Here is a 23478-nt window from a genome sequence, read left to right on the forward strand (position 1 = left end):
GGTCGGGGTAGCGACAGCGTAGGCGAGGTGACTCCGGGTCGGCGAGCGACGGCGTCGGGCGGCTTGGGGTGGCCGGAGTCCACGACGGCGAGGCAAACGACGTCGGGGAAGGCCATCGCCGTCGTGCGGCGCTGGGCTACAGCGGCGGTGGGAGGCGCGAGGTGGCCGATGGGGACGACGGCGTCGGAAGAGGCAGACCGGTGGGGAGGAGGAGGCAGGCCGGCGAGGGAGCTCCGGCGAGGTCCTCGGGCGGCAGCGTCGGGGCGGCGATGAGGCGTGGCCACGGCTTCTCGTGGTGTCGCGCGAGGGAGAGGAGGGCGAGGAGGCGACGGGCGATCCGAGCGGCGGCGGGGGGCGGGGCGCGCCAGGGTCGGGGCGTGCCAGGGTCGCGGGGCCGGTGGAGGTTGCTGCCCCCGATCTGGATCGGGGGAGGGCAGAGGGGGCGAGAGACGTGGGGGGGATCGTGGGAGGAGTGGGTGAGTGGGGGGGTGGACCGGGCTAGGGTTTCCGGGGTATGGGGGTTAAGGGTGCGCCGTGGTGGGCCGGCCAGCTCGGCGGCTACTGGGCCGAGGCCCATCGAGGGTGGGGGTTGGAGCCTTTTCCCCCTCTTTTACTTTTTTGTTAATTTTCCTTTTATATATTTATTTTCTGTTTTCATTTATCTCTTAATTTTATTTAGTTTTATTAATTATTCCAAAGATCCTTAAATTTGCTAGTTTTAAATATACCCATAACCACATTTAAATTGTGAACATTAAATAAAATAGTTTTCATTGGTTTTAATATTGCTAAAGCGTTTAAATAATAGTTTTTGCTACTGTTTTTAATCATTTTAGAGTATCCAAACAATTATAAAGTGTGTTTCTCCACCTTAATACCTATGCAATACTTCGATCACTCTGAACATTTTTAGGTTTAATAATTGAAAAACATTTATTGTTTGCTCTCGATTTTGGATTTGAATTAGAATCGGTTTCGAACTAATACGCGATTAGCAACAGTATCGTGGGTTGAGTGGCATCATATCGGGAGGTTACTGTAGCTTAACTATCCGGGCGTCACATTCTCCTCCACTACAAGAAATCTCGTCCCAAGATTTAGGACCGGGAGTAAGGGGGAAAGGGCCTGGTTAGGTAATTCTAACAAATCTCCTCGGTCTTGGTTGCTTTTCTCGAGGAGGTCAATCCATTACATTGATGTCTTCATTCTACTGCTTCAGGTCATCATTATGAAGTCTTCATCCTTTCTTCGGGGGTTCCATCGTTCTTACGAATCGGTAACGGGGCAGATTGGCAACGACAGAATGCTATAAGGGTAAAATCTGGGGTTAACCCAAGAATGATCATACGAGTGCCTCTCAAGTTGAAAAATTAAAACACATTGAGAGTAAAGTTCGAAGGTACAATAAGAAGTTTCAAGCAGATAGATAGTTGCTCGAAGTCTGAACCTAAGTGAGAAAGGGGTTCAGAGTAGCGAGAGTAAGTATTGCGTCTGATACCAGATTAGACCATCTCTAGTAAGGTGGCTGGTGATCTTCATACGAAGCCCATCGTGAGGAATAACTTCGGAGATAGGGGTATACAGGACAGTCAGGTTTCGATCCTGGGACCTTTGGGTTATGGGCCCACCATGTGGGTTAAAAATAGGAGCGGTGACATCTTGCACGGTCACAATAGCAAGGCAGGTCAGAGGGTAGCCTGTCAGTTATGTCGGCAACAACATCGGTATCAAGGGCGAGGGACGAAGAGAACCATTTTCCTGCTCGTTGAACGAGGCGGACCAATAGGCAAGGTTCTCGTCCATCGGTGGCTACCGGAATGTCATCAACAATAGTAACAGGGTCACACTGACAGAGTTGTAAACCGAGGTGTTTACCTAAGCAGGAGAATATTACTGCTAGATCAATAGACCACAAGAACGTTAGCCCCACCAAATGAAAGAAAAATATGATTTATCAGATTAAACAGAACAATGGAAGGAAATGTGTTTTAAAACACATATTTCAGGGTATATCCCTCCCAAGGACAAGCAGTGCATGATATCCATAACAGGATATAATGTAGAAAACTCCTTAGGTAGGGGAGAGAAATTTCATGACATTACCCATACAGCGGTGGTTTGGATAATTGGACAGGAAACATTTAGCATGGGCTTCAAATGTTCTTTGTTGAAAGCGGAGTACCATAGACATGCTTCGAGATAGCAATTGACATGGTCGTCAAGCAAAGATTACACTCGGATTACACGAAGGATCATCAGACAAACTTGTACAATAAGCCTTACAATTTCCTCCATGAAAAGAATGGATAACCCTTGCTAAAGGAAGAACTATAACAATAGTCCTCCGGCCAGGTGTGCTAGGCATGACATGACCTTACCGGGTTCATATAAAGAACAATGTTATATTGAAAATTATTCCAACCATCATATCTGACCGAGGTTCAGGATCGATGGCCGTCAGGAATCTCAGACTTTGGATGCCTGAGAAGGAAAGGTGCAACACAAATTGTCGAGATGACATTGTAGATTCCTCGGGAATTGATACTAGCAAGCGAGTTCCGAAACAAGAGTTCCATCAATAAAACCAATGAAGGGATAAGGGAGGTAGTTGATGAACTCAGGTGACAATTCATCGAGATTTCGAAAGGATGGGTTCACAATTATGTGAACAAGGAGATAACATTTGTCATATCAAATGATATAATATAATGATGTATGCTCGAGGAAAGCATACACAATTGAACATTGATTGAAAGGTGCACCCAAAAGATGGGCTTAGGTAGCATGATCAACGTTAGAATGGTGGTTCAACAACCAATAGTCTATGAACGAACTATCGGCCATCAACTTCAAAGCAATAGGGTTGTTAGAAGTACAAAATCACGCCGTACCGTTCACTTGTTGGAATCCCGGTTAGAACCAACACGGGGACCAAGAAAGAAAGGTGATGGTGAGAAGTATTACTTGTATCAAGAATCCTTAAGAGGTGATGAAATCCTCACGACTTTCTTGACATTAAAGATGGTGATACTCCAAGGTAAAGAAGAACAAATGCGGGATAGCAAGGAACTCAAGGTATAACACAAAACATGAACAAGTTTGTGTTGGAGGGAAGTCAATAAAGTGGTCGATGGTAACACAAATCATCGAGGGCAAGGATGGTATTTATCATCATGAACTCAATTGATATCTTGGAAGACCTCGGAATGCTGATGATGATCACGACACATTTGTCGAGAGATTTCATGAAGATGTAATCAATCGGTGATGACATCTAGTCAAACGAATGATAAACGGAAGGTTATTGGAACCATGGTTACGACACAAACTCGAAATCAAGCTTGCGGTTCAAGGCGAAATGATATGATGAGGAAAATCGACGTAAGCTTAGCTCATCGTCGAGAATTGTGCTCCGTGAAGAAGGACCAAGTAGCACAGTTAAAATTTAGCACCATGATGATATAGCCGATCAGGCTAGGAATGACTTAAGTGATTATTAACTCGTAAGCAACAACAATTTTAAGAGTTATTGAACCAGAGTGCGGAATCGATTCACTTATTGGTGTCCTCGGTTGACGACAACCCAGAACCCGGAAATTGGAATCGGTGAGAAATAATAGTTGATGAAGAACCCATAAGAAGTTATGCAGTTCTATGATATTCTTGAGATACCAGAGTGTAATACACGACGGTAGATCAAAAGTAAAGGTTGGTCGGGTGCAACGATCTGTAAGAAGACATACTTTAACTTGTCCGAGAAATGGTATTTAAAGACAACCTGTCGGAAACACTATTGCAAAAGCAGATCCCGGATATTAAGATGAACTATACCAAAAATAATTTAATTAAAAGAAGCTTTAATGAATAAGAATGTACATATCGTGTCCATGGGGCACACATCGAACACATAGGATTCCAAGGTCGACTCCACTTCTCCAATGTAACCTTTCATTCACTTCTCAACTTTCGAAGAAGTTGTAGTGTTGAAATTTTATTTGGCAAAATACCGGAAAGTGTATGACTCGTGAAAACTTTCGAGTTCACACAGTTTAGAGAAAGGCATAGGTTCAACCCATCAGGGCATCTTAAGGACACAATTTCAAGATAAATAACACAAGCTCGGTAGTAGAGCATGCTTGGGAAAAGCAGAGGATACAATTTTACCAAAAGGCCTTATGTATCCGAGGAAAGGCTCCACAACTTATTTGAATATGAAGGACGCTGTCGGTATAATCCACAATGATCTGGTGGTCCTCAAGGATCTGGGTGTGAGCATCCGGTACTCAACCAGAGGGAAACAATGCAAGGAGATCAAACTTTAGAAACAACTGACTAATCCAGAGCTCAAATGCAAAGGCATTAATCAATTCCAGACAAGGGATCAGAAGCAATGCTCTGATCAGGGATGCATAAGTTGAATAGCCCTAGGGTACCAATCGACGGCAATTGGGATTTTGAGAACCAGCTCGTGTTTAAAATGATATATGAGCCGGAGATATTTCAGGGAATAACTGATGATTGCGTGCACTAATCATTCACACAAAACGTGTACGATCAAGGTTCAGGACTCACGGGAAAGATATCACAAACACCAACTCTACAATTAAATAAGTCATACAAGCATCATAATTACAAGCCCGGGGCCTCGAGGGCTCGAATACAAGAGCCTCGATTCATAGACGAGGTCAGCGGAAAAGCCAACAATATCTGAGTACAGACATAAGTTAAACAAGTTGCCTTAGAGTTAGCACAAACTGGGATACAGATCGAAAGAGGCGCAGGCTCCTGCCTGGGATTCCTCCTAAACTACTCCTGGTCGTCGTCAGCGGGCATCACGTAGTAGTAGCACCTCCGGTGTAGCAGTGGGTCGTCGAAGGTGGCGTCTGGCTCCTGGACTCCAGCATCTGTTGCCGACAACCAGAATGAAAGGAAAAGGGGGGAAAAGGGAAAGCAACCGTGAGTACTCATCCAAAGTACTCGCAAGCAAGGAGCTACACTACATATGCATGGGGTATCCAAATGGGAATAAGGGTATCTCTATGTGGACTTGAACTGCGAATTGCCAGATACGAGGGGGATAACTAATCCTTTTCGAAAGACTACGCTTTCCTGGCAGCCTCCGTCTTGCGGCATGTAAGAAGAGAGTAGGACTGAAGTCCTCCAAGTAGCATTGCATAGCATTGATCCTAACCGATGATCCTTCCCTCGTCGCCCTGTGAAGAGAGCGATCACTGGTTGTATCTGGCACTTGGAAAGGGGGTTGTGTTTATTAAGTATTCCGTTCTAGTTGTCATAAGGTCAAAGTACAACTCCAAGTCGTCCTGTTACCGAGATCACGGCTATTCGAATAGATTAACTTCCCTGCAGGGGTGCACCACATAACCCAACACGCTCGATCCCATTTGGCCGGACACACTTCCTTGGGTCATGCCCGGCCTCGGAAGATCAACACGTCGCAGCCCCACCTAGACCAACAGAGAGGTCAGCACGCCGGTCTAAACCTAAGCGCCCAGGGGTCTGGGCCCATCGCCCTTAGCACACCTGCATGTTGCGTGGGCGGCCGGAAGCAGACCTAGCCTAGTGGCGTTCCAGTCCAATCCGGCGCGCGCCGCTCCGTTGCTGAACGTCACGAAGGCTTCGGCTGATACCACGACGCCGGGATACCCATAACTACTCCCACGTAGATGGTTAGTGCGTATAGGCCAGTAGCCAGACTCAGATCAAATACCAAGATCTCGTTAAACGTGTTAAGTATCCGCGAACGCCGACTAGGGCCAGGCCCACCTCTCTCCTAGGTGGTCTCAACCTGCCCTGTCGCTCCGCCCCAAAGTAACAATCGGGGGCCGTCGGGAACCCAGGCCCACCTCTACCGGGATGGCGCCACCTGCCCCTTCAGCCCCCATCTCCGAACAGTATCACAGGTAATGTAACTGTGTAAAGTATATCGTATATGCCCGTGATCACCTCCCGAAGTGATCACGGCCCAGTAGAATAGCATGGCAGACGGACAAGAGTGTAGGGACACTGATGGAACACTAGCATCCTATACTAAGCAGTAGGATAGCAGGTAATGGTAACAACAGTAGTAGCAAGGACAGGCTATGCATCAGGATAGGAATAACGGAAAGCAGTAACATGCTACACTATTCTAAACCAACACAAATTTCCTTAAATAAGGGCCAAATATGGTATTCATTAATTCTTGGAAAGTTCCAGGGGCATTGGACAGGCCAAATGGCATTACCAGAAATTCAAAATGGCCCAAGAATGTTCTGAATGCAGTTTTATGGATATCTTCAGGTGACATTCTGATTTGGTGATAGCCAGACCTTAAATCCAATTTAGTAAAATACTTTGCTCCATGCAGTTCATCTAAAAGATCTTCTATTACAGGGATAGGGAATTTGTTCTTAATTGTAAGAGCATTGAGTTTTCTGAAGTCTGTGCACAGTCTCATGGACCCATCCTTCTTTTTAACTAACAACACAGGAGCAGCGAATGGACTTTGGTTGTGTCTTATGAGATGTGCAGCCAACAATTTTTTTATCTGCTCCTCCATCTCTCTTTTCTGATTTTGGGGCACTCTATAAGGCCTAACTTGTGGTGGAGCTACACCTTCTACCAGAGGAATTTTGTGGTCCAATGCTCTATGAGGTGGCAGTGTTTTAGGTTCCTCAAACAGATCAGCATATTGCAGCAATAACTGTTGTATTTGTGGTGGAGTTTTAAAATCCTCTGGTGCATCCAAGAGTATGTTGTGGATTTGACACAGGAACACTTCGGGTCCTTTGTCTAATAATTTATCCACTTTCTTAGCACGCATTTCCTTCACACTAGCTGCAGTAGTGAACATTGTTGTTGAAACAGTTTGCTTGCCCTCATGTGTGAAACTGAATTGCTGGGCTGGAATATCAAATGACACAGGGCTCACAGCAGTAAACCAATCATATCCTAGGATTGCATCATGGCTTGGGAGGAACAGTGTTCTGAAACTATGGGAAAGTGTCACTTTGGAAATCTGAAACTGACAGTGAGGTACAACTGCAGTAGATGTTAGTGTGCCCCCACCAGCCACTGAAATCTTTCTGGGTTTTACAGGCAACATGTTGCAGTTTGCCTTAACTGCAAAATCTTGGTTTATGAAAGAGGTAGTACTACCAGAATCCAATAATGCTACAGCTTTCTTCCCATTGATATGAATGATTACTGTAGGAGTTGGCACGGCTAACTGTTATCCCATGGCAAAAGCAGAAAGGAACATAGCCTGATCTCCTTCATTTACGTTCTCTGCCTGATCTTCCAACTGTTGCTCTTCAATATCATAAGTGACTTGCTCCTTTGGTTCTTGTTGCATGGCTTGAACATTTGGTATTAACTTGCATCTGTGGCCATGTACCCACTTATCTCCACATCGCCAACACTCTCCAAGTTTTCTGATTTTCTGTGCATTATTAGCAGGAGTTTCATTGTGCCTGACAAGAATTTGTTGCTGGATAGGAGGAACAACATGTTGTTTCTGGATAAAACCTCCAGTGTTTTTCTGGTAGTAGTTGTTATAAGGGACTGATATTCTTTTTGTGTTTGCCACTGCAGGAGGATGACAAGGTTCCACATCCTTTGCTAACCAGTAGGCATCAGTGAGGGTTTGAGGTCTCAATGGTCTAATTTGATATTTGATGCCTTCTCTTAATCCATTAACATAGCATCTTACAAACCAAGATTCTCCTAATTCTGGATTTTCCTCTTGTACATCAGCCATGAGATCTTCAAATATTTTTGTATATTCAGACACTGTGTTGTTAGACTGTTTCACTGAACTAAACTTTTCTGTGAGATCATATGAGCCTTGTGCAGAAAATCTTTTAGTGATTTATGTGCAAAATTCCTTCCAGGAAACTTTCTTTTTCAGCAAACCTGATCTTCTCAGCCATACATCTGCTTCCCCAATGATGTATAATTGGGCCAAGGAAACCTTGTATTCTTCTGGTGCCCCTGACATCTGAAAATATTTGTTGCATTGCCTGATCCAGCCCACTGGATCTTCTCCTTCAAACCTAGGAAAATCCATTTTAGGCCCTTTGGTCAAGGATTTCATGAATTGACACTGCATATCCTGTTCATAGGTCTTTGCATATCCCTGCCACAACTGCCTATCTCTATTTTGCTGATAGTATTGCTGAAAAACAGGGGTGTGAGTGGACTGTCTGGCTGTAATTGGAGTGCCCAAAGGACTTAAGTGCTCTGGTCTTCCTTGCTGTGCAAACCCTGGTGGAGCAGCTGGTCTACTGGTTCTGATAGGAGGCAGATTCTGCTGTTGCAGCTCTTCCAATTGCCTGGTATTTTCCTTTTCAGCCTCCAATTGTTTCCTGAGTTGCTCTGTTCTCAACAGTTGAGTTTGCATCTGTTCCTGAAAGGTTGTTGGTGAATTTGGTCTCTGTTGAGAGCTTGATGGGATTTCAGTAGTGCTTCCATTTGTTGGTGCCTTCACTAATGCTTGCAAAACTGAATTGATCGTGGAGAGCTGTTTGCCTAAGTCCAGCACCACTTGCTCTACATTGCCCATCTGCACAGATATATCCCCTTGTTTGGAACTGATAGAATGTACCTCATCATGCAGTTTTGCCATATCCGCCTGCATCTGTGACTGGTCTTTCTGCATGATCCCCATGTCGTCTCGAAGAGACAACAGTTCCTGTAGATCCGGCTCGTCGATGGTCTTGGCGCGCCCCATCACCTTGATCTGAGAGAGAGAGAAGGAATTTTACTGCCGAAATACTTCGGTAACCCGGCTCTCTGCTCAGATCCTGCCGCCTTCTCGCTCCGCTCCGCCAAAGCTGCACGAACCAGCGATAGACAAGGAATTTTACCACCAGAGAATTGTTCCCCAGCAACCTTTCCGCTCTACTGGTTTGCAGCCGAGCAATTCTCCGCCACGAGCGCCGCCCTGGTACAGATCGCCGCCTCCAACGCCGCCCTGGTACAGATCGCAGCCACTCGCGCCGCTCCGGCTCAATTCAGTTCCGATCTACTCATGGGGAGGGAATTGGGTGGGATTACTCTCCCTATGGATGAAAATTTTTGTGGCCGAGGAAAAACCTTGCTCTGAATACCAATTTGTCAAGACCAAGCTATAGAGATGATCAAGAAGGAGAGAGATGGAAGACGAATTGGGAAAAAGTTCACCCAGATCGGGCTGTGTGTGTATTAGCTGTAGAGTAGTTGGCCATATAGGCAATTCATAAAGAAGATTCCATGGTGTGGCCAGCCACAACCCGGCTGCCTTTATAGGTGGAAAGCCTCCCAGCAACAGGTGAAACGTAACAGTAACGATTGAAACGGAACAGTAGACATCTAACAGTCGACAGAGAACGGTAAAGCAAGGCTCGATCTCAACCCTCCATCTACTGAATCGTTATCTGTAGCCGCAACTAGCGCTAACTGAAGAAATAACACTTCCCGCTGCAGTCCTGACATATGAATATGTAGCACAATGTTTGAGACCAACACACGCAGACTGGGCTTTAATAAAAGTTGTGTTGCAACAGTGATAGTAGTACAATAGAAACGAGTAGATGACATCTAAAGCCCAACGAGTTGACAAACATCATCAATACTCCAAACTGCAGCAACGCAAGTAGCAAAATCAGCGTCTAGAAACCGTACCCATGCGACACCTTAACAGATCAAAAATCAAACAGCGGTACAGCGAAACAAGTGCTGCCTCTGCATTACTGTTGGAGGGTAAGCTACCCAGGGCTACTCTCATCAAAGTCGCAAACAATGAAAACAGCCTTACATAACACAAGACAACTGGTGAGAAATTTGGTGCTCAGACCACAAGGGCAGCCACGAACCAGTCACCATCATTACACGGTACCACTCATTTCTAGTTCTTCTTGTCTTTCAAGGGGCCCCTCGGCACTTTGCTCAGAACCTTGGCATCAAACACAGCATACTGTTTCTTAACCTCAATCCACCCCTTCTCGCCATAGGTATCAATCTGATCTTCATACTTCTCGTAGATTACTGGCACTGTGTGCAGAACCACAAAAACTGTTTGACATAGAAGAGAAAGATCCACTGTAAAAACCAAATCCACATTGGGAAGAAGAGGTGCTAAAAATGGTATACTCAGTTGAGATCCCTCACCAATGTAGAACAGCGTCAAGAAGTTGCAGCAACTACCAAGAATGGAAAGCAGCCATAGACCAGCAATCACCTACAATTTTGTAAAAAATAGTTAAATGAGGTAAATCCAGATTGATGTAGGAACAACGCTTGGTAAACAATGGCAGAACAGACATACAATAAGGAACTTCTTTATGTCGCGGCCAAGAGCAATCTGACGAAGGTTTGCGAAGGCTCTGTTGATCTCATGACGTGTAGATAGTGCAATGTTGACAACCAGATCTTCAGGAATGATCACCTCGGGAATCCTTGGGGGAGACCTGAAATGTGTGGCAGAATTTAGAACTCATTTTGAAGTACTAGCTCTTGAACGTGCAAGGGTATGCACATGTAATCTGTGATACTGAGATGAAGATAGCTTACTTGTTAATGAATGATGAGGCATTAGACCAGAGAAAGAGAACACCCAGAGAGAATATGAGAGCATGGCCAAGGAAAGCCAGAAGATGGTAGCCAAGCAATTCAAAAAGGATCCAGATTGCAGTTGCACCACCTAGTACTCCAGCAGAGATGTGCTTGTTCCTCCACATAAACACGTCAGCAGCTGCAGAATAGAGAAACAAAGTGAATACAACAGCAAGATTGGCAGATCATGAAATTACATAGCATGTGCTCACAAATGACACCTTAATCACAATATAATACAAGACGGGGATAAAATTTGGCAGTGTTTAAGGAGTAGAAATAGAATATAACAGTTCAAAAAATTTGCAGGATGGTCTGCGAAAATTTATGGAGTGACAATGGAAGGCAAGAAAACACAACTAGGTGTTTAACCTCTGCTACCCATTAAGGATTCGCAACAGAGTAAGGATGCCCTCTAGATTTGCATGTTTTCAGCCTATGGTTAACAGCTCAAGTACAAAGCAAAAAACAAGACACAAATGTACCATACACAGAAACCACATTGTAGTTCTATTTCTTTAGTCCATGAGTATTAGTTATATTGCAATGTGTAACGACTAATGGCGCATAGGTGCTCCAAAATCATGGTAATTCTATAGAGAATCTTAAGCTGAACTTCAATATTTCCAAAATGTTTGGAAGTTTGAGAAAGGGAAGAAGTAGCAATAACACCACAAGATTTACTGTTTCTTTATTTAAAATTCAGAGAAAACAAACCTAGAAGTCATATATGATGATAATTCTCATACAAGAAACAATGTTTCTATACACTAGCGACTTAGCAAGGACACAGCAGAGAATTCACTGAGCGCCTGAGGATGATTCTGCCACAAACTGACAACATAGATTCAAGCGCAGGTAATGCTCAACGGTACTATTAATAGTAATATCCTATTTTAGCAGCCCAACCATATGGAATATTAATATCCTATTTTAGCAGCCCAGCCATATGGACAGTATCCATTTTATTAGCACCATAAACACAAGGGGGGAATCTTGAAGATCAGATCGCACAATTACGGCAAAACTCATACGAAGACAGCCTGCATTGACCAAATTCGAAACCACAAGCGTAAATCAGGTCGCTGCAGTTGCGTTGGCTTTGGTGACGCGCCGTCCCTGTGGATCTGAACAAACCCAGCCGCCCAAAAAAAAGAAGGCTTAAACCTCACCTGCACTACCCAATACCAGATCTAGTACGAAACCCAAGACCCAAACCCGTCCAGATCCACATATTCCGATCCGATCTACGCGTTTCAAGCAAAAGGCACTAAAAAACGAGCATCAGTTAGATCGGTAATGGGCCATACGTTTGCCTCCGCCGAGGACCTTGTGGATGGGCTGCTCGCGGCCGAAGAGGCGGAACATCTTGTTCTTGGCGTCGGCCGCCGCCGCGGAGGCGGAGGCGGCGAAGGAGGCGGTGGTGACCTCGGAGGCGGCCGGGGCGGGGGCGGGGGCGGGGGCGGGCGGAGCCGAGGGGCGCGGCTGCTCCTCCTTGTCGGAGTCGGAGGACGAGGAGGAGTGGTCGCCGCCGCCGACGTGGAGCTTGTCGGCGATCTTCTCCATCAGGGTCTCCGGCTTGTGGCCCGCGTCCTCGGCGTGCGGCTGCTCCGCCATGGCTTAGCTTTCCGAAACCCTCACGCTGCTCCGCAAGAAAAGGGGTGGTGCCGGTGCGCGTGGGAGTTGAGGGGGAAGAGAATGCGGGGGAGGAGGTGCTCTGGCGTGGTGGGATTTTATAGATGGGATGGGGTTTAGGTCTGATCGGAGGATCGGGGACGTTGGTTTTGGATTGGACGGCCGGGAGCGGCCGGGGCGGGGTTCAGGGCGGACGGCGGGGTGCTTTTGCCACGGACCAACATGTCCCCTGGCATGGCTGTAGAGTTTGAAGGGAAATGCTTCGTGTACACGAGCGCCGAAGTAAAAAAATCCACAGGAAAAGGAATAGCTTGGGGTATCGTGAAATGTGGAGATGAATTACTCCCAATGGCCTTGAGTTGGTTGGATGTTGAGTTGATTTTTGGCTTTGATTATGCTAAAGATTGATGTGTGTTCTACCGCAGTGTTACATGATGCACTATTTTAGTGTAACGTTGAAAAAACTTCCATTTAATGGCGCGTGTGATTTTCAATCCCAGGATTGGACGAGATGCCTTGCAAAATGCCTTTCTTAAGAAACCGTCCATCCAACTCAGCCCATGAAAGGAATATCCTATTCATCTCTTCTTATGAATTTCGTCGACTTAAAGGGTTGTCATTAATGTTTCTTGACTGCTTTTTTTGGAAAATACTGCCTAATAAACTCTAAAGAAAGTAGAAGCTTAAGCCCTAATTGATTTATTATATTTTCATTGCCCATGTGTAACAATTCAACCTTGGATTATTGCTACTTACTCCAACTCCCTCATTGCGTGCACACCACCGCGGCTTAACCCACTGCTCACCCTACCACTTTGTACACAGTTGTCGCTAGCTCTCATTGCCATTTGGTCTGGTCACCACACTAATGAGTGTGATGCATCACTAGACAAAAAGTGTAGGTCGAGGCGAGTGCTAGTACCTCTCAGCCTACACACTCGTGGAGCATAAGAGCATGTACTACGCTCCACGTAAGACTACTGCCCTAGCACACCACGTCAGTTCAAATGCTCCACCTCAGCCCAACCTGCTGTTTGCATAGTGAAACGAGATCCTACAGAGAAACCCGCTTCCTCACTCACGAAAGCCAACTTTAGAGGCTAAAAGCAGGAGGAAGATGAGCTCACACATGTGAGGACAACTCACGAAGAGAGCACCAGACATGAAAAGGCTGAGACGATGGATTCTAGTGAGATGTTGCCTATGGTGGAAGCTAGTAATCTTCAAATGGATGCTTCATAAAATTTTATCTAGGTGGAACATGGGGAAGCACCATACAACTGTTTTCTTGGAGGTGCAGTGAGTTGATAAAAATGTTAAGTTCAAAACACATGTGGACGCATGGATAAGAATGTTTCTCAGAGGTGCAGTGAGATGATAAAAATGTCAAGTTCAAAACATGGACACATGTATAACCCTAGATGCATCTGACATGGGAATTTCTTGGATGTTCAATAGGAAGTGTTCCGGATATATTAATTGTAGCGGGGGAAAATACTTTGAAACTCGATATTTCGTAGACAATTGTGTGTATTATTGGGTTTGGAGGTTAAGGGGAATAATCTTAGTTATCTTGAAAAACTATTCACATAGCGCTCCATGTTTCATAATCAATATATTCCACCCGTCTTCAAATATAAGTCGTTTTTTGTCTAAATCCAGAAAAAAAAAGGTCTTATATTTTGAGACAGGGGGAGTAGCTCAGAACACATCATGCCCTATGAATGTAATCATGATACTGTTGTTTATAATAATCAACTTATCAAACCATTTCATTTTGCTCGAGAGAAAGAGTGCATTATCCTATCACAACGCCTGCAATGTCTGTAAAATCTCGCTAAATAAAAAAATGTGATGTGATTTATCTTAACGTTGTATGTATTTTGCTATATATATAATGAGAGACAGCCATAGCATGAGAGAGTAGTTTCTCATCTTCTTTTTTTAGGATCGAGAGAGTAGTATCTCTGATGAATAAAAACGTGGGAAGGAGTGGTGTACACCTAGCACAAGAGAATGGGAGGAGGACCAGCCGTTGATAACTGCAGAAAAGGGCCGTGGAATCAACGTGGCGGGCACCACCCCGCACTGCACCCCCTTCACTTTTCTGCTGGACTGGGGCCACGCGATTTGCTTGCACTCGGAATCTCTGCCCTTTTGATTTGTTCTAGTCGCGCGGGCCCCAGACGGAATCAGCTGTTTGCGCACCCTTGCGTGGAGATGCACCCCACGGGAATCCTGGCCTGCCACTTTGCGTTTGATTTTGAAACAATCGCCGACGTGCGACGCTTTTGCCGAGCACACGGCGAAGCCAGGAACTACGCGAGCAGGAACACATTTTGGGCTCGTTGATTTGTACTGTATGATGCATTACCGGTTCCAAGGGAATCACAGCTATTACGGGCTTGGTTTGTTGATTCCTTCGTGAGTCGCCTAGTACAGACGAGATAAAATTCACAGCTTGTTTTTTTAGGAAAAGCCATCATGACGGGTTATATTTCAAGGAGCGTCTAGAACTCAATTGAATGAGATATAGTTTGGTCTCATTCAGATGACATCAGGATGACATCATCATGTATTGATACTGGTATTGTACCTCCGTGATCGATAGTTTTTTTTAGGCACCATGATTCCAGGTGCACTAATATGGGCCATTAGTGGGCTGAACTGCATGTCCTGACTTGTCCGTGTCTCTTTTTTTTTGTGTGTGTATGTGTATTCAATCCATTTGGAACAAAGAAAAATAGGCCTACAACCATCTATGAATTGGATGAGCATATTACTAGTCCATTGCAACACGATTTCCCCATTTTTCTTGTAACTATGTACTTAGTCAGTATATTACGCGCGCACTGCACCCAGTTTTTCTTAAAAAAATATTAAGAAGTTAGAAAAAACATTTTTTTTGCACTGAACGCTTGTTGTAATTCCGGCGTGAGTGTTGTCTCGACATGCAGTCGATACTAACCTGACAATGGCCAAAAAAATTTGCTTGCAAGTCTACTTGTGTGTGGAATGCTAAATCTTTCCTTTCCGTCTGTCAATTACTCAGGTTGCACAACGTCGCGACAAAAAAGGGATGGCCACAAGCTGACGACTTTCATGCTCGGTCAACAAGAAGATTTGCATTAAGCCGAGGCACTTATAGTTGATTTTTCACTCAAGGCAAAAGAATAATATATATATAGTAAATAAATTTAATAGAAACAAATGTAAACAAAAAATGATATAAGAAGAAAAGTTAGTTGCACGGGCAATGTTTGCTGGGCGACTATATCAAAATAAATTATTGTGTATGATCGAGGATGATACAACTATAAGCATTCAACAGTGTGAAACTAGAATCAAAATATATATATATATATATATATATTAAACATTATGTATTTTCATGTGGGAAATACCAGAGATGGTTTGTGCGTTCCAAGAAATAAAACACAAAAAATGGGCCAAAATGAAGTGCTTGTATGCACCCACGTCAAGGGAAATGATAGAAACCACACCTATGTGATGCTAAGATAAAAACCGTCGATAACCACCGACAACCTTCTCTAACTCAGTTGCGAGCGCGTTTATACTTCTTGCAGTTGCGCCTGAGTATGATGAGTTGCAGTTGTATGACTGAGTATGATGAGTATGGGCGTTTTCTCAAGGGGTCCCCAGTTGCATGTGCCCTGATTTTGTCAACTCTTGTCAACAAACACACACCACCCTAATGTGTGAGTCGATGGCAACTTGCAACTTGGGGGTCGGTGCGACGTAACGCCCCTAGTTGCGAGTGATGCTTGGGTAAGAGGTCCACTTGAGAAAAAGTACATATAGTAAGTCGGTATCAACATATGTGGACCCTTAACACACCACATCTCTTAGTTGCGAGTTGATGGTCAAGGGGTCCTCAATAAACACACCCCCCCTAGTTGTGATTTGATGCTTGACATGCAACTGGGGACCCCTTGAGAAACACACACACACACACCCTAGTTGCGAGTTGATGGTCAACTTGCAATTGGGGGTTCTCAACAAACACACACCCGCTAGTTGCGAGTTTGATGGTCAACATGCAACTGGGGACTCTTGACAAAAAGACACACACACACACCTCTAGTTGTGAGTCGGTTATCGACATGCAACTAGTGACCCTCTACAAACACACACACACACATACAGACACGCATCCTTAGTTGGGAGTCGATGAGCGAGGTTCAATTGGGGGCCACAACAAAACACACACCCTCTACACACACACATGCACACATCCTTAGTTGCGAGTCGATGAGCGGTTTGCAACTGGGGGCCACAACCACACACATACAAGACCCCTAGTTGCGAGTTGATGGTCAACTTGCAACTAGGGGACACAAATAAAACACACACACAACACCCCCCTAATTGCGAGTCGATGGGCAACTTGCAACTGGGGGGTCCTCAATAGACACGCAACCCCTTAGTTGCGAGTTGATGGTCAACTTGCAAATGGGGGACACGAATAAAACACACACACACCTCTAGTTGCGAGTCGATGGGCAACTTGCAATTGGGGATCCTCAACAAACACACATCCCATAGTTGCGAGTCGATGCTTGACATGCAACTAGGGACCCCTTGACAAATAGACAACACACACAACACTCCTAGTTGCACGTCAGTTATCCACATGCAATTACGGACCCTCGACACACACACACAACACACATCCCCGTAAATGCGAGTTGATGGTCAACTTGCAACTGGGGGCCACGAATAAAACACACATACACACACACGTACCCCCTAGTCGCGAGTCGATGGTAAACTTGCAACTGAGGGTTCTCAACAAATACACGCACACACACATCCCTAGTTGCGAGTTGATGGTTGACATTCAACTGGGGACACTTTGATAAAAATAACACATACACACCCCAGTTGCAAGTCGATTATCGACATGCAACTTGGGGCCCTAGTTGCGAGTCAATGCTTGACATGCAACTAAGGACCCCTTGACAAGTAGACACACACACAACACTACTAGTTGCAAGTCGGTTATTAACATGCAATTGGGGACCCTCGACACACACACACATCCCCGTAGTTGCGAGTTGATGGTCAACTTGCAACTGGGGGCCACGAATAAAACACACACACACACACGTACCCCTCCTAGTTGCGAGTTGATGGTCAACTTGCAACTAGGGGTTCTCAACAAACACACTCCCTAGTTGCGAGTGGATGGTTGACATTCAACTAGGGACACTATGATAAAAACACACACACACACACATACACACACACACCAATTGCGAGTCGATTATCGACATGTAATTGGGGACCCTAGTTGCGAGTCGATGCTTGACATGCAACTAGGGACCCCTTGACAGAAAGACACACACACACACCTCTAGTTGCAAGTCGTTTATCTACATGTAATTGGGGACCCTCGACACACACACACATACACACACATCTTCCCTAGTTGCGAGTCGATGGTCAACTTGCAACTGGGGGCCATGAATAAAAAAACACACACACGCACACATCCCCTGGTTGCGAGTCGATGGGCAACTTGCAACTAGGGGTCCTCAACAAACACACACACCCCCTAGTTACAAGTCGGTGGTTGAGATGCCACTAGGGGCCCCTTGACAAAAAGACACACACACACACACACTACTAGTTGCGAGTCGATTATTGACATGCAACTAGGGACCCACGACAAAACACACACACACACACATCTCCCTAGTTGCGAGTCGATGGTCAATTTGCAACTGGGGGTTCTCAACAAACACACACACCCCCTAGTTGCGAGTGGATGGTTGGCATTCAACTGGGGATACTTTAATAAAAAAAACACACAGCCAGTTGCGAGTCGATTTTCGACATGCAACCGGGGACCCTAGTTGCGAGTCGATGCTTGACATGCAACTAGGGACCCCTTGACAAAAAGACACACACACAGACACACACATCTAGTTGCAAGTCGGTTATCGACATGTAATTGAGGACCCTCGACACACACACATACACACACATCTCCCCTAGTTGTGAGTCGATGGTCAACATGCAACTAGGGGCCATGAATAAAACACACACACACACACATCCCCTAGTTGCGAGTCGATGGGCAACTTGCAACTAGGGGTCCTCAACAAACACACACAGACCCCCTAGTCGGTGGTTGAGATGCAACTAGGGGCCCCTGGACAAAAAAGACACACACACACATGCACTTCTAGTTGCGAGTCGATTATTGACATGCAACTAGGGACCCACGACAAAACACACACACACACACATCTTCCTAGTTGCGAGTTGATGGTCAACTTGCAACTAGGGGTTCTCAACAAACACACACACCCCTAGTTGCGAGTGGATGGTTGGCATTCAACTGGGGACACTTTAATAAAAAAAACACCCCCAGTTGCGAGTTGATTTTCGACATGCAACTGGGGACCCTAGTTGCGAGTCGATGCTTGACATGCAACTAGGGACCCCTTGACAAAATAACACACACACACACACACCTCTAGTTGCAAGTCAGTTATCGACATGTAATTGGGGACCCTCGACACACACACACACACACACATCTCCCCTAATTGCGAGTCGATGGTCAACTTGCAACTGGGGGCCACGAATAAAACACACACACACACATCCCTAGTTGCGAGTCGATGGGCAACTTGAAACTAGGGGTCCTCAACACACACACCCCCTAGTTACAAGTCGGTGGTTGAGATGCAACTCGGGCCCCTTGAGAAAAAGACACACACACACACACACATCCCCGTAGTTGCGATTCGATGGTCAACTTGCAACTGGGGGGCACGAATAACACACACACACATAACCCCCTAGTTGCGATTCAATGGTCAACTTGCAACTGGGGGTTCTCAACAAATACACACACACACCCCCTTAGTTGTGAGTCGATGCTTGACATTCAACTGGGGACACTTTGATAAAAATAACACACACACACCCCTGTTGCGAGTCGATTATCGACATGCAACTTTGGACCCTAGTTGCGAGTCGATGCTTGACATGCAACTAGGGACCCCTTGACAAATAGACAAACACACACACAACACTCGTAGTTGCAAGTCGGTTATCCACATGCAATTGGGGACCCTCGACACACACACAACACACATCCCCGTAGTTGCGAGTTGTGGTCAACTTGTAACTGGGGGCCATGAATAGGACCCAACAAGAGTACGGGCACACAACTAGGGGGGTACGGGTGTGAACTACACCAACCCCCACCCCCCTAAAAACACCCACGCTGATAACCCTCCCCCCCCCCGACACTCCCCCAACCATGACTGCCATTGCTTTATTCCCTTACAGTTGCACTTGAGTAGGATGACTTGCAGTTGTAGTTAAGTTGTGGCGGTTGCAACTACAAACACCCCCCCATAAAAATGGCCCACCGTCGATAACCTCCGACAACCCTCCACAACCCTAATTGTGGTCGCTTTATACACCTTGCAGTTGCGGTTGAGTAGGACTGTTGCAGTTGCAGTTCACCCCCCCCCCCCCTAAATAATAAACAACCTTTGAGAAATAATAATAATGAAAGTAAAATTTTAACTATAAAATTAATTGGTTGAACATTAGAAAATTTATGTCACGGCTCTTTTTGATTACACATAATTTGACTACTCGTGCATTTACACACAGAGGACAAGTCGTATGGAGTAATAGTAAAACTATAAAAACAAATAGAAAATAATTAAAAAGTCGGATCCTTTCGTATCACCACTCTCTCTTTCTCTCGAATAGAAGAAAACATAAGAATATGAAAGAGCGAAAAAACATTGTATTGAGAAAAAATGGCCTAGACAACAAAAAATCGGCGGCAAAATGGGAAAGGGGTTCTGCACCTTTGAAGTGTCAAGTTCTCGTACAAAAAAATATAAAACAAATTTCCTGTAAAAAACAATTACACAAATTATACATGATCAAACAACACAAACACATGCAAAAAACATTGTCAATTAACACATACAAAAACATTGCATTGAGAAAAAATTATACATGGTCAAACAAAACATTGCGTTGAGAAAAAACTACATGGACGCAACAAAAAGCCAATTATGCAACGTTAGTTTACTTATTACAAAAACACTATTGTCCGAAAAGAAAACTTATTGCAAGCATTAGTCTATATTTTTAGGGAACAAAACATTGGTCTGCTACGATGGAGGAAATTGCCACAAGTGACAAACAATCCCAACAATCAATGAAAAGGCTCGTAAAAACACAGCTTGGCCCGGCAAAAAAAGAAAAGAAAACGGCTGAAAAGGGCCCATACGAGCGACAAAGGTAACCCACAGCTAGCGACCATTACAAACCTACGACAAGTTCACGTCGTTTTTTTTACAAGCGCTAGTTGTCAGCGAAAAAATAGCTGCGACATAAAAAAAGAGATAATGGGCCGCTAGCCCAACAACTCACGGTGCGCGCCGTGTCGCTACGAAGCTCACCATATCGACAAAAAAACGAATCACAACGTGATTAGATCTGACGGCAGACAAAGTGAATGAGACCAAACAATTTCTCAGCTGAATGAGTTTTAGCAAAACCGTATATTTCATGTGAAAACAATGATACATCGTTTGTCAATACATCTAGCAAAAAATCTGGAGGCTCTAATTTCCACATAATAGTTCGAGAGACCTCGGAATTCCTAGTCAACAAATCTACCATCATATTAGCTTTCCTATGACAATGAGAAAAAATTGTAGAAATAAAATTACAAGCTAAGAAGGCAAATGTTGGGTATGGCGCTGGCGCTCTACTCTCGCAACCCCGACGGTGCCGCGCCGATCGCGGCCGGCTCGCCTGCGCCACCGCCTCCGCCGCCCTGCCCTACTCCGGACCTCGCCGCTGTGCTACCGCCGACCGACGTCCCGCTCCCGTTGGCCGCTGGACCGCCCGTCCCGTGCGCTGTCGCCCCCGTCATGGAGGTGTTGCCGCTGCGCTGGGCTGACTTGGCGGAGGATGACGACTCCACTGCTGGCCGTCCCATCGTCCCGGTGCACGCCTCCGGCTCGCCGAGCTGTGCTGTGCCCGACGTTGGTCGACGAGCCGCGCCGAGGAGGTCCCTCCCCATCTCATGCTCACCGGCCTACATCGCGCCCCCTCCTCTCGACTCTAGGCCAAAGGGCTGACCTTGGATCTCGGACCGCTCGCCGCCGCTGCGCTCCGGCATGGGGCGTCGCGGGGTGGTCCGACCTGGGTCATGCCCGGTGCTCGTGGCGCACGACGACGGCCCCTCCTAGCTCTCGGCTTGCTCCCTTCCCATCGGCGGCGTCTCCGCCGGTGATCGTTCGCACCTCGCCGTTCCGGCCCTTCATCGTTTCGTTTGGCTCCTCGCCGCTCCGGATCACGCCTGGCCATCCTCGTCGACACCCCCTGCCCACTGGAGCCCCTGCGCCGGCGCCGGCCACGGCCACGGCGATGGTCGCAGCACTAGGGGAAACCCTAGCCGCTTCTGCCCCGCCTCGCTGGCTGGGCCGCCCGGCTGTGGACCGCCACCATGTTGGGCCAGGGAATGGGCCTCGGACTTGGGCCGACTCCGACGTTTCCTGACCCAGCCTAGGTCTCGGACCTGGTGGGCCGGCCTGCCCTGCCATCCGGCCTATTTGGCCTCTACCGGGCTTCCCTCGCCTCCCCACTCAATCCTCCCGTGCCCTAACCCTCGCGCACCCGTCTCCCGCCGCCAGCACCCCACACCCTTCCCCGTCGCCACCGAATTCGCCGCCGGCCTCCATGCCCCGCGATTGGAACCGCGGCCCAAGCGGCGTGCCGACGACCGCCGCCCCGACGTCTCCCGTGCGGAGGAGCGGCGCGACCCTAGGCGCCCATCCCCCGACTCGATCCACCATGAGGCTGATCTCCGCCGGCACCTTTCCTCCCGCGGCGACCGTCGGTCCTCTGCACACGACGACCACCGCTCCTCTCCCCGTCGATCTCCTCCCCGCGCTGATCGACGTGGCCGCTCCCGCTTGCCTCCCCCGGCCGCGGACCGGCGCGAGCCCTGTCCCAGGTCGCCTTCCCTGGCACGCCGGCGGGAAGCCAGCCGCTCCTTGGCCCACGGCAGCAGGCCCCATTCCCCCGCCCGCTCCCAAGGCCAGCAAGCCCTCCCTCCCGCTGCCGCCTCGGTTCGCCGGTACCAGCCACCTCGGGGGAGCCGAACTTCCCCCCGGCCGGCAATGGGGCGGGACGGGGCCGACCCGGTGGCAAGCGCAAGAAGAAGCGCGGCCTCGGACGTGCCAATGGCGCTGCCCCGGCCAGTAGCTCCACCCGTGACCTGGCTGCCTCGACTACGACCGCTCTCCTCCCCGACGACCGCTCCGCCGACCTCGTCAAGTGCTTCAACTGTGGCCTCTCCGGCCACTCCCAAGTGGCATGTACACACCCTCAATGTTGCTATCTCTGCTCGGACCCGGACCACCCCGCCTTCCTTTGCCCTGACCGTCCGGTGGCGGAGGAGCTGATGATGTACGGGCACGGGATTGAGAGCCTCGGCTACTTCCACATCGAAGTGCCCGACATCCCCGTCCCCTCACCATCGCTCTTGGCCATTGTCATCGTCAAGGATGGGGTGGCCTCGCCGAAGATGATTGAGGCCAAGCTCAACCACCTCTACCACTGCACCTGGGATTGGCAGGTCACCATGCTGGCTGAAGGCCAGTTCTCGGTCGTCTTCCCGGACGTGGTCAGCCACGGGTACGGCACCCGCAGCGAAGACATCACCCTAGCCCTCAATAAGCTAGTGGTGGACATCTCCGTGCCGGTGCGGGACCCTATGGCGGTCGCGGTCCTGGACACGGCTTGGATCCTCATTGGTGGCCTACCGAACATCGCCCGTTCCGAGCGGGTCATCCGGAACATGTCTCGCATCCTCGGACAATGTGGTGGTGGTCGACGAGCTCTCCCTTCGCAAGGAGGAGGAGGTCCGGGTCAAGGTCAAATCCCTCGACTCTTCCAGACTCCATGCCACGATTTGAGTGTTCTTCAACGACCAGGGCTTCGACCTCCGCATCTCCCCTGAGCCTCCCAACCACATTGGCTGCCCCCGCATCGACGACAGCTTCTTGGGGGGCGACACAGATGGGGGAGGCGCCGGAGGCTACATCAGCGACCGAGACCCCCGTCATGGCCACCCCTCTGGCTCAGATGAGGACGACGACGATGACTTCGAGGACAGCCCCCCCACGACCAGCCTCCTGCGCCGGCCGCCAGGGGTGGGGCTGGGGCGGG

The 23478-nt window shown here is 47.5% G+C and overlaps 1 protein-coding gene across 1 annotated transcript; it reads right to left on the reverse strand.

Moving 5' to 3' along the window:
* Positions 1-9594: 9594 nt before the first annotated feature.
* LOC125510914 (reticulon-like protein B1) lies at positions 9595-12308 on the reverse strand. The gene is made up of 5 exons (XM_048676205.1): positions 11904-12308; positions 10552-10732; positions 10307-10448; positions 10150-10219; positions 9595-10053 (listed from the first exon to the last, which is right to left on the reverse strand). The coding sequence occupies exons 1-5, from the start codon at positions 12208-12210 to the stop codon at positions 9887-9889; spliced, it is 867 nt and encodes a 288-aa protein (XP_048532162.1). The 5' UTR covers positions 12211-12308; the 3' UTR covers positions 9595-9886.
* Between the last annotated feature and the right edge of the window lie 11170 nt (positions 12309-23478).

The sequence above is a fragment of the Triticum urartu genome, chromosome 5 (genome assembly GCF_003073215.2).
Source record: "Triticum urartu cultivar G1812 chromosome 5, Tu2.1, whole genome shotgun sequence".
Lineage (NCBI taxonomy): Eukaryota > Viridiplantae > Streptophyta > Magnoliopsida > Poales > Poaceae > Triticum > Triticum urartu.

Excerpts from the sequence above, each read along its gene's own strand:
- LOC125510914 (XM_048676205.1), bottom strand. The coding sequence starts at position 12,210 with ATGGCGGAGCAGCCGCACGCCGAGGACGCGGGCCACAAGCCGGAGACC. Across the intron at positions 10,733-11,903 it reads GGTCCTCGGCGGAGGCAAAC|CTGCTGACGTGTTTATGTGG; the intron begins GTATGGCCCATT and ends TCTATTCTGCAG. Across the intron at positions 10,449-10,551 it reads GCCTCATCATTCATTAACAA|GTCTCCCCCAAGGATTCCCG; the intron begins GTAAGCTATCTT and ends CACACATTTCAG.